At 36.7% G+C, this 12,323-nt stretch overlaps 2 protein-coding genes across 2 annotated transcripts; both read right to left on the bottom strand.

Moving 5' to 3' along the window:
• Positions 1-357: 357 nt before the first annotated feature.
• LOC105171618 (3-ketoacyl-CoA synthase 11) lies at positions 358-2,297 on the bottom strand. The gene is made up of 2 exons (XM_011092782.3): positions 1,545-2,297; positions 358-1,324 (listed from the first exon to the last, which is right to left on the bottom strand). Exons 1-2 carry the CDS (start codon positions 2,295-2,297, stop codon positions 542-544), a joined length of 1,536 nt encoding a protein of 511 aa, XP_011091084.1. The 3' UTR covers positions 358-541.
• Positions 2,298-8,459: 6,162 nt separating this feature from the next.
• Positions 8,460-11,174, bottom strand: LOC105171620 (3-ketoacyl-CoA synthase 11). The gene is made up of 2 exons (XM_011092783.3): positions 10,209-11,174; positions 8,460-9,570 (listed from the first exon to the last, which is right to left on the bottom strand). Exons 1-2 carry the CDS (start codon positions 11,001-11,003, stop codon positions 8,791-8,793), a joined length of 1,575 nt encoding a protein of 524 aa, XP_011091085.1. The 5' UTR covers positions 11,004-11,174; the 3' UTR covers positions 8,460-8,790.
• Between the last annotated feature and the right edge of the window lie 1,149 nt (positions 11,175-12,323).

Genomic DNA, 12,323 nt, shown 5'->3' with positions numbered 1-12,323 from the left:
GAACCATGCAGCATTTTCAAAAAACAAACTGAGAGGTTCTAGAAATCCCTACTATCTATCCTCCTTATTTGTGGTGGGGAATTTTCACAGCCAGCGTGACACTTGCAAGTGGGTGGTTTAGAGGGTAGGATTATTATAAGGGGGCTCATTTCAATGTCTAGAATTGACCCAACCGATCTAGATCGGTAATGGAGCAGTTTTTAACAACTGTACTTATTGCAGACTTGATAACCAGTGCACAACTCGACTTGCCTTTGAATACAATGAATTGATACTGCATTCCTGTTATCAAATGGGATGATTTTCTTCTCTATTGTCTTTTATGTTTGCTTATCTTTGTGTATATATCATGCAACATGAATGCAATTGAGTTGATATTGTGTCACCTTGTAATGTAATGAAACATGACAAATATGGTCTTATTTGAGGAGAAGGCGACCATTTTCCTGTCTATTTTTCCTACTTTAATAGTAAACCTGCAGCTAGATCGAGAGGAATGCCATTCTTTCATCAGCCTTACTCTGGGAGTGAATGACAGTGGTCAAGGGCGAAGGGGACTCATCATTGGAACAGGAACGGGAAACAGGTTGATCTCGTCTGTCCATGGATTTTGCTCCTTTGCTGGGTCGATTGTCTTTAGTGCACGCCAGACACCGCTGTTACACTTGAATCCAGACCCAAATGCTATTTGCCAGACGCGGTTGCCTTTTCTGATCTGCCCTTTGGCCTCGGCATAGGCCAGTGAATACCATACTGAACTGCTGGAAGTGTTGCCAAATCTGTAGAGAGTCATTCTTGAAGGCTCCATGTGCGACTGAGTGAGCCGAAGGTGCTTCTCTAGCTCATCCAATACTCCTCTTCCACCAGTGTGAATACAGAAGTGCTCAAAGGCAAGCTTGAAGTCTGGAACATAAGGCTTGACTTTCATCTTGAATACTTTCCGCGCTACCAATGTGGCTAAGAATAGGAGCTGCTCTGACATGGGAAGCACCAGAGGTCCGAGTGTGGTGATATTTGCTTGTAACGCCTCTCCAGCGACAGGTATTAAGTCTCTCGACAACGAGATCCCCAGATTCCCCTCTTCGTCCTCTTCTTGGAATGCACATCTGTAAGCTCTGTCATCTGCACCTTTGTGGGTACGTAAAGTGTGTGTGAGTTCATATTTTGAACGTCGGCGATCAGAAAATCGATTTGATAAGAGGATGGCGGCCCCTCCCATCCGAAACAGGCAATTTGTGAGCAGCTTTGATCGGTCTTTGCCAGCATAATAGTTGCTGGTCATAGATTCCAAACTCATGACCAGGGCGTAGGTGTTAGGTTGCACCTGCAGAGGTGGAGAGTTGATGTTAACAAGGAAGGGTGCACAGAACATCAAAGACGTGCAAGAACAAATATGGTCCTATTTATAAGTGGTAACATTCTTCTTATACAAGTTTTGTGTTATCTTCTTGCAGATTTACATGCTGCTTCATCGAATGAAAACTAGTTGTGCTTTTCCTATAGAATGTAATAAATCTTGTTGCAACACAGAATAATGAACTGACCTGTAAAAGTCGTTTTGCAAGGTCTATAGCTATCAGTCCGGCACTGCAGCCCATGCCACCTAAATTGCAGCTTACCACGTCACCCCTGAGCTTGTACCTGTTGACGATCATGGAAGAAAGAGATGGTGTTGGGTTGAAAGCAGAGATGTTGACTACAAGAATGCCAATGTCCCTTGGCTTCACTCGGGTTTTTGCAAACAGGTCATCGATAGCTCCACATATAATCATTTCGGCTTCCTCTCTGGCGCATTGAAAGGGGCGTTCTGGTGGGAAATCTTTGAGGCCGAGCGCGTAAGTCCTGTCCCCCAACCCGCACCTCTCCAGTACTTTCCTCGTGAAGTCTGCACCTTCTTTGCTTATGATGGCGGAAACCTTTTCCACAACCATCCCTCTGGTGCACAAGAGAGAGGGGTCAGGCTTGTAACAAGAGAAATCTACCAGGTAAACCTTTCTAGGACGACTCATGAAGTAAACGGTGGCTAAGACTGCCATTAGACTTGTGCATATGATTACTGTCAGAACATTGTATCTGAGATGATAATTGCACATGTGCAGTATATCCTGAACGTGACTCTTTGAAAGATTGGCTGCAGCTGCTAAGAGAAGGGGGATGATTAACAAGTACAGAGCATTAGAAATTAGATAATGATATCCGAGCTTCACGTATTTTAGCCTGATAGAGGAACGAAAATTGATTTGTGTCTTCTCATCTTCTGCACTTGGAATTGTGGTGTTAGGATTTTTCGTATCCATTTCTGCAACTCTCCTGAGTGAGTAAGCAAGAAAATTGCTGGTTTATGTAAAGTGAGGTGCATGTGCTTTTTAGCCAGCCCTAGCTACCTTAGTAAATTTTCAGCTGCCAGAACATTAAACTCTTGTTTATGGCTGCCAAAGAATTTAATTCCAATAAGGCTTGGTAGGTGTAAGGTAGGCTTATCCCTTTCTGATAGGAAACCCCTTCTCACTGCTTCTGTATGGGAAGATATAGCATTAAGTTTGTGATTATTGGTAGACTGGTTGGTTAATATCTTGGATTGGTGTTCTTGTGGGTAGGTTAGGTATTTTTTTTTTTATTACCTTTCTATCATAATATTAGCATAGGGATCACATGATCTAATACCATGAGTCTGAACATCACTCAAAACGTCAAGCTTACTGCATGGATAAGTGTATTTTGAATGAACAGTGACCGAACTCGCTATTTTAGATGGATGTATATGAACTAATCGTGCTTATAGTCTCTTGCCTCAAATTTAGTTTGATGGTGGAGCTATCATGAACATGTTGGAAGTTTGACATAGCTGTTGAGTCACTTTGTTGGGTATAGTCACGCAATTAACTTAATTCAATTTAGTCATTCTATTCATATAAAAAAAGATATATTTGTCTGAAAAATTAGGTCTACTTGGAATGACAATTTATAGTGTCCGAAAAAATTAGCTGTGCTTTTGAAAAATGTTACATGCAGTCAGTGTGATTGTATCTGAGCACACCATTCAATCAATACTATGATTATTATTTCACTGTTTTTTTCCCACCTAGTATAAACCTAGTTTTGATTATTGTACTTCATCTCTTGCACTATTGTACCTCAACCTTACAAGCAAAAAGTCGATCACAACATTTTCGTGATAGTTTATTAAAAGCAGATTGTAATTTCAACATGTGGGCTCCAGTACTATTGATCAATTTATAATCTGTATCCATATTTATATCTTTGTCTATAGTGTGTGTGATCAAATTATGATCTTCCTAAGATATTTTTTCAAATACTTTTACTTTTCTGTGTTGACTATACTATTAAGGATAAATTATAATTTAGTCTCATAAGTGGACCTATTTTCAATTTTGGTCCCACACTCAGGCCAATTCGCACATTGAGTCTATATTTGGTTTTTTTTTTTTTTTTTTTTCAATTTGAGGACCATTGAGGGATTTCCGTCCAATTAATAACGACAGTTGCTCTCTTCGTCAGGCCGTTAGTCATGTGATCTGCACGTGTGAGAAATGTCAATGTGCAAATTGGCCTGAGTATGGGACCAAAATTGGAAACAGATTCACTTATGGGACCAAAAATGTAATTTACCCTTATTTTGATTGTATTGACTAACGGAGAGAGTAGATGCCATTATCAATTATACGGAAATCCCAATGGTCCTCAAATTGGAAAAAAAAAAAAACACATATGAGACCCAATGTACGAATTAACCTAAGTGTAGGACCAAACTTAAAAATAGATCCACTTATGGGACCAAAAATGTAATTTACCCTACTATTTCTATGTCTAAGATGATGCTAAATTTTTCAGCAACTAAATAATTTTATATTTATAGAGTCTAGAAATTAGCCTTTGAAGTGAAATTTAATAAAAGAAAAGGGGGCATTGAAGAAAGCGAGATAATTAGATTATAAGTTGCAAACGGAACATTAGGAGGAAAAAATTGTTCAGAGTTGAAAAAATTGAAAGCAACAAGGAATATAAATTCATTGGACACGAATTGGGGGAAAATTGTAATTTTAGTCCTGTAAGTACGAGGGTAACAATTTTAATCATTTATGAATTTACTATTTTGTACCTTTAAAAATTTTGCACGTTAAGAGCAAAAATAGCCGGCAAAATGCATGTGTTTATTTTTGTCCTCAATTTGCAAAACTTTAAAAATTACAAGATAAAATTCTCAAAACAGATTCGTACAAAAGTAATATTGTCACCTCCAATTATTGTGTGTTTCTTTTCTTAAATTTTTTTGGGAAATTATTTTTGTTTTTAATTGAATAGAGTTTACCTTGAAATTTATGAAAGCTTCTTATTTTGAATACATTCTGTCTTTTAGCTTAACCAATTAATATATAATATACTAATATGATACATGTATATAGTATGGTCGGGGTCAATCAATTTTTTTAATCCTATCCAATCATCGAATTAGTGATTCAGTGATCTGATAACTTTAATGGTTCGATCTTGGTCCATTTTTCAACATTGGCCGCCCGATCATTATAGGACGAAAAGAGAGACTGAGAAAGAAATAACTGGAGTTGGAACAAACAAAAGAATTTGGAGAGAAAGAGAATTCCAAACTGTATGTTTCTTCTTTCTTGGTTCAAATCCTCAACTCTCAACCAACATCATTTAAAGCATCTTCACCCGCCAACTAATATTATTTAAAGCTATCTATACAAGATTCCATTTCGAGATCTTTGTTAAAATTCCGTAGAATTAGAGATGCCTAATTTGGAAATTTGTCTTGAGAATGGCATAATAGGGTAGGACATTCAGAAACTCAATCCTATGTTAATGTTTTGTTGCATTAAGGACCATCTGCTGGTAAATATTACGTTAGATATATATCTAATCATATTCATTATCTTGCTTTGTAGTAAAAGTTTAAGACCATGATGGGGAGTTTTGGTCTGAAAAATAATCAATTCAAGGTTGATCTTGCATTAGTACGCAGGGAGTCTGATGTAACTTTCAATACAGTGCATCGTATGAATTGAACCTCCCCAGTCTATAAATACCCCGTTAAAGCCATAACTGCGATCAGTCGAGTCCTCAACCAATTGTAAGTTGGACTAGCAATCAAGCAGCTGATGGACTGGCTTTCAACGCTTTGACTGCCCATCAAGATGGGTTGGTTTCACTTTAATTTTAGTCCTTTCCTAAACTTCCTTTATTACTTCAGTTGGTTCAGGTCCGGATGTGTATTTCACTTTTGAAAAACACTTTATGAATACAAAAAAGTTGCTACTAGCCATCGGACAACTTCACATAATGTATGGTAAAAATTTCTGAGAATCATGAGGTCCTTGAACGACAACCGCCCAAGTATGTCCCATCACAAGCCAATCATCCTTATCCTTAATGAAGAGTCTCTCAATCTCTTCAGACATCCGAAGAGGAAGTCGAAGCAGCAAGAACCACAATGACTATTGCTGTAACGACGTGTGTCTTGGTGATGGGGTCCTCCTCCCTCCTCTTGATGTGAAGACTATTGCTGATTTAATAGACAAATTTCATCTTCTATATATACTTGAAATAGAAAGAAAACGAAATCCCCACATGTAAAAACTTGTCTGTAATCGTCTCAACTTTTTGAATTAAATGCGAAGTGGAACACTTGCAAGAAGTTAGGGCCATCTTGAATTTAAAGCTGAAGCTGTAAACCTAAAAGGGCGGCTCTCCCTGGCCTAGCTTTATTGTTTTCAAAGCAGTCCAGCTACTTGTATAACTTGTTCAAGCTTTCAGAACTGCCCAATTTTAATCACTGGATACGTGCATGTGCAGTTTTTATGTATTTCCGACCAGTTTTTCAATTTGGTGCTGCTGAGCAGACGAGAGAAGCAAACAGCGTAGCTAGCTGGCTCCCTGTTGGCTAGATGCAACTTGTATGTTTTGGGTGCACAAGTGAAAAATGTGTGTGAGAGTTGTTTCTTTATGACAGCCCATTAAATGTTCAACCTCCTCCAGTGTCTGGCATTAATATGAGCATGTGGGCAGAGGTTTCTGCTATACTTTGCTGCCCATGATTTTAGCTTTTCCCAATTTATTGCGGGTGTAGTTCTCTGAGCAAATGCATGTGGTTTTACCTAAAAATAGTGAAAGTGATGAGTTTGGAAATTAAATATTTATCTCAACGTACATTAAAAAAAAAAAAAAGATCTTTTTTTCCATGTGTTTAATTTTATTTGTACTAAAAGACTAGTAGATCGATTTTAAATACTAGATTCAAGCAAGTGTAATATACATATAGATCGATGTTAGATACTAGGTTTAATCTCGTGTAATACATACGGATCAATCTTTGATACTAGATTCATGAAAATGAATAAATTATTTAAATTATTAGGCGTTTTGATTGAATACAAACTAGAGACTAAATGGTTTTTTCATACATAAAATTTAAATAAAAAATTATACCACTTTGAGTTTAAAGGGGATTCTTTTAACTATATTTGTAATACCAAAAAAAATTATTGTAACTTGTATATAACATGAGGGGCAATTATAAAATTAATTTACTCAATAACATCATTTTTATAATGTTATATTACATCTTTTGCATTCAAACTTCATGTGATAGAGAATCTCTTGAAAATTAAGTTAATGTTAAGTTAATGTAAAAATTATTGTTGCAATGTAAATTTCAAAGTTAAAGAACTTTCATATTGTTCATAATTTCATCTCTTTTTATGTTAGTTACAAAGTCAAAATATGTGTAAAGGTTTAAGAATTAATCGTGCAGCAACCATGACTATATATATATATATATATATATATATATATCAAAGGTATACACCTATAAGGAATGAGTTTATTATAGTTATGATAAAATCAATATTATTGTTTGATAGGTTAACAAACATTTTCACTACGGCCCATTTACTCCGTGTGATGAGATTATGGAATGATAGATCATTGCATTATGATGGGGCAAAATATTTTTTTAATTCCATAAAATAAGGGTAGAATTTATTTTGGTATCATAATTATAATAAGTGTGGCTTTTAGTTTCATAAAACTCATAATCACATATTTATAGTTCCAAAAAATCACCTGCGTTATGATTTTAGGACTAAAAAGATATCGTAATTTTGGGATTAAAAGTGCCCAAAATTAAATTTTTTTAGGACTAAAAAGATGTAATTTTTTGAGTTTTATGGGAGTAAAAGCGTCACCTATTATAATTGTGGTACTAAAAAAATTTCTACCCTTATTTTGTGGGACTAAAAAAATATTTTGTCCCATAATAATGTAAGAAATAAGCGATGACATAATAATTTAATATCTTGTTTACTTTATCTAATGAATTCGTTGTTTACTGTGGGATTTTATTATATAGTGTTTACTTTGCAATTTTGTGATATGTGATGGTGAAAATGTCCGAAATACCCCACAACAGAGGACAAATATGTCTTTGTTCTGAAATTGGGGCACATTTCTTGTACTTATACATATTATTTCTCCCACAACATTGTCTTTTTACTATTCTAACTCCATGGAAGCGGTCTCTCTCCCAAAATTTCTTGAGAACATGATTCAGGCAAGCAATTGTTTGATTTTGTAGCTCCTGAAATATTGGTTGAAATCCCCTTCATCCTCGCTCCTATGTATTCTTTTTCTAAATCTCAATTTTTAATTTTAGTATGCTACACAAAACGGAGCTCCAACAGAATATGAAAATATCGATTCTTTCTTCCGACAAAACTTGGAATATAACTATATATATATATATATATATTAACTGGTGTAGTGGGAAATCAAGTTTTCAACAATGGAGATGAAGTGAGTAGGTTGCGAGGTGAGTGATGAAGAAAATACAATCATGACAACAAAAATCCTTGAATTCGTCAAAACAAGTTTCAGATGTGTTTTGTCATGAATACAAGTGTCTTTCTACATTCATTTAGCCAACATTAAGGACAAATAAATATATAACTTGGAGCATAATAAGAGGATTTTAGAACAAGAACATTGTCCATGAAACCAAAGCTGGACTGGATTAGAATTCCACCTAGGCTTTGTTTACTTGGGTAGACTCGTCTCAATATCCGGCCTACTTTATCCAACTCGTCCCTTTACTTGCCAAATGGCCTGCTCCACAATAGTCAAGTCAGCCCGATAGAGCGAATTAAAACCCACTTGGACAACAATCCCCTTTCATCTTCTCCAACTCTCACGGATGTTGCCACCTCCTCCTCTCCAGGAATTTGGTAATCACAAGTAAAATTGGCTTTGGTCTGAGGAAAATAGAAGCAAACGGGAGACTATTTTAGATTGGATTGGATATCTGGCCCAATCCGAATAAGTAATTGGGGTGGGTAAGTATTGTAATAAGATCACAATCTCCAAAAGCTGTCCAAGAAGAAAGGCCACTGTAGGTTGCAATCGCTTCCAAATAGCAGGTAGACATCTTCCTTAAATTCTTCAAATGTTATAACATCTTTAAAGGTCATGACATCCAATTCATATTCATATCTCTAAAAATAATGTAGTGACTTTGTGATTCCTAACACTCAACTGAACACAACAAATCTCTCCACATTTGATCTGGAGGGAAAAAAAAAAAAAAAAAAAACACTGAAACGATTCATTTTACAATGGACCAGATGCTGCTGATCTTGTCCACATCGTCATACGAATGAATTGACACTATTGAAACGGATCCATCCAACAATTACACACTCGTGACACCTTTCTTGCAACGTTGTACGAAAGCAAAACGCAACCTTAGTCAACATAGTATCAAGCAAGAGTTGCCACTCTTGGCACCTCGACAGGAAACTCATCAATCTCATCCATCCAAGGGTTCTTCTCCTTAGCTGGATCTATCCGCCTCAACGCTCTCCATACTGCGCTATTACACTTGAATCCGGACCCGAACGCAATCTGCCACGTCCTGTCCCCCTTCCTAATCCGCCCTTTAGCCTCCGTATACGCCAACTCATACCACAATGAGCTGCTAGATGTGTTACCAAACCTATACAATGTCATTCTTGAAGGCTCCATGTGCCACTTGCTCAGCTCAAGATTCTTCTCCAACTCATCCAACACTGCCCTCCCTCCTGCATGGATGCAGAAATGATCGAACGCAAGCTTAAAATCCGGTATATATGGCTTGATCTTCATCTTGAACACTTTTCTTGCAACTAATGTGACGAAGAAGAGCAATTGTTCCGACATGGGAAGGACTAATGGGCCTAGCGTTGTGATGTTGGTCTTTAAGGCCTCTCCGGCCACGGCCATTAGGTCTTTGGAGAGCGCGACGCCGACTCTTTTAGTGTCGTCCTCTTCTTGAAACACGCAGCCGTAGCTCTTGTCATCGGCACCTTTGTGGGTTCGGACTGTGTGTATTAGTTGGTATTTTGCGCGTCGTCTGTCTGATGGCTTGTTGGAGAGGAGAATTGCGGCGCCTCCCATTCGGAAAATGCAGTTGGAGACTAGCATTGATCGGTTGTTGCCGAAGTACCAGTTGAGGGTGATGTTCTCCATGCTCACTACTAGCGCGTAGGAGTTGGGATTCACCTGTTGCAAAATGGGTTGAGGAATTGTAAGTGTTAGAAAACAAGTGTAATTGAGATCTTTTTGAAATTTCCAAAATCTTAGATTTTGAAGTGGTAATTAAAAGAGCAGATTGTAATGAACAGAGTTGCAATGATTCATTTGAAGATACTAATGAAAGACTTCAATGTTGTTCTGTTTCTATGGCTGTTGATCAGTCATGATTTTATCAAATGGTTTTGGATAATATATAAGATCAGATGATTTTATCAGACCGACTCCAGACAATCTAATTATGTGTTGGTCGATATTTTGAACTGGTCGTTAAAAGGTCACATGGGGAGAAAAAAAGTATACTTTCCCTTAAAATTCTATCATATACTCTATTTTATCTTATAAATTTTTAAGTACTTATAACATGTTGATACAACTAATAAAATCATCAATACGTGTTGGAGGAATATTAAATTGTAATTATTAAAGAGACTATACCTAAGAATTTTTGGTCCCACGAAACTTAGCTGGACACTGAAAAACAGCCAACACGCATGTCCAGAAATTAAAACTGGGTGCCTAATAATTTCTAACTTCCAACAACTTCTAAATACAATAACAATTCCAAAAAAATAAATAAATAATAAAATTCAAACAAAGAAACAAACCTGCAAGAGCTGTTTGGCAAGATCAATTGATATCAAACCAGCACTGCACCCCATCCCTCCAAGATTATAGCTCAAAATATTACCCCTAAGTTTGTAATGGTTCACAATCATAGCTGAGAGGGACGGCGTCGGGTTAAACAAGCTGCAATTCACGACAAGAATCCCAATATCCTTAGCCTTCACGCCCGTTTTCGCCAACAAATCATCGATTGCCCCGAACATGACCATCTCAGCCTCCTTTCTGGCCTCGGCCATGCACGGGTTGGCAGGCACGCGCATTAATGCTTCAGGAAAGTATGTCTTTTGTCCTAACCCCGATCGCTCCAAAATCCTCTTTTGAAACTCCAAATTCTCCGGAGTGAAAATCCCGGCGGCCCTCGATTTCTCCATGAACATTTCTTTACTACACATAACCTCGGGCTTAGGCTTGTAACATGCAAAGTCGACCAAGTAGACTTTCCTTGGCCTGGTCATGAAGTAGAGCGTGCCCAAGAAGACGATGAGGGCGGAACATATGACAACTGAAACCAGATTGAATTTGAGCTGGTCCCATAATAGGACAAGATCGTCTGTGGTGATGGTGGAGAGATGAACGGAGAGAATACCAAGTAAGGGAACTAGGAACAAGTACATAGCATGTGAGATCAAGTAGTGGTAACCGAGTTTGACGTATTTGAGCCTGACTGATTGGAGGAAGTTGGGGAGATTGTTAGCCCCTCTACCTTCAGACGAAGTCGACTCGACCGAAATCTTGCCCGTTTCGGGTTGTTGTTTCTGCTCGTTTTCGTGTCCCATTGTTAGCAGAAATCCAATGTGGATAGCAAGAATTAGAGTGACAGAACGCACGAATTCGGACAAAGTTATTGATGTTGGCCAGAAAAGAAAGACTTAGAATTGGTGGGAAAAGGTTGTAAGAACTTAAAGAGGATGTTGTGTGAATTGGATTGGTGAATATGGGAATGGAAGTACATATGTATTTAAAGAGAAAGGAGAGTGAGGGGGTGGAGAGGGGAATCCAACTACCCCAACGAACTTTTAAATGTAAGCGCCGCGACGCATTGAATTTTGCCAGACGGGGAAACAGCAGGACTTGGCGTAAAAACACGTTTCTCGATTGAAATGCGTGTACGTACACAGTTGCGAGTATGGGTATGGGCTGCTCTTGCCGGGTTCAGATTTGCCACTCCTGTGGCGGGCACCGTGTGCACGTAGAAAGGCAGCGGGGATAAGTAAATGTTGAGCGATAATAAATTTTAATTTGGATCGAGTTTAGCTTAATTTAATTAAGTTAATTATACATATAATATATTTATGTGTATAATTCAAGAAAAATAATAAATTACATGATAAGTATTTTATACGTGTTTATAATTGATTTGTTTCGATTAAATTTGATTTGGATAAAAAAATTTCGTGAATATATATAAAAAAGATTTATATTTTTATTTCAGGGGAGTAAATTGAGAAGAAATAAGACCTGAGATTTTTCTTTTATTAGGAAACATGTTTTTTTTTTAAATAAATTTTTCCTTTCTATAAGATTTCGCGTATTTAATTTAGTAGTCGAAATTTTGTTGACTAGGATTCATTATGTTTTATTAATAAGGATAATTGTATCACCCTCTCTTGAGTTTTTTCATTTTATTATTATTATTATCATTAAAAGGGTAGTGGAGAGGACTGTGTAATTATGTTTGGTTACGGCTATTGTTTTTTTAATTAGTACCTATTAGTTTTTTTGTGGCTAGGCATCATAATATATAATTAATACGGGTAAGTAGCAAGTGAAATATATAGTCAAATTAAAACCAGTAAATGTATTCAATGATTTACTAATTAATGCATCATTAAGTGTGGATGCCATCAACTATTAGCAGTGTTTAAAGTTCGATTAAACTGACAGAATCGAATCGAATCAAAAATTTGGTTCGGACCAAAAACAAAACCAAAAATTTTGGTTTGATTTTTTTTTTAATTTTGATTTTTTTGTTCTTTTTTTTTGTCATCGTTCGGTGATCGAATCGAATCGAAACGAAAACTAATTTTTTATTATTTAAATTATATTAAATATATTATTATATATTATATTATATTTTTATAGTAATACTAAAAATG

This window comes from Sesamum indicum, linkage group LG10 (genome assembly GCF_026168435.1).
Source record: "Sesamum indicum cultivar Baizhima isolate 11 linkage group LG10, ASM2616843v1, whole genome shotgun sequence".
NCBI lineage: Eukaryota > Viridiplantae > Streptophyta > Magnoliopsida > Lamiales > Pedaliaceae > Sesamum > Sesamum indicum.
This window is presented reverse-complemented; position numbering and strand designations above follow the sequence as displayed.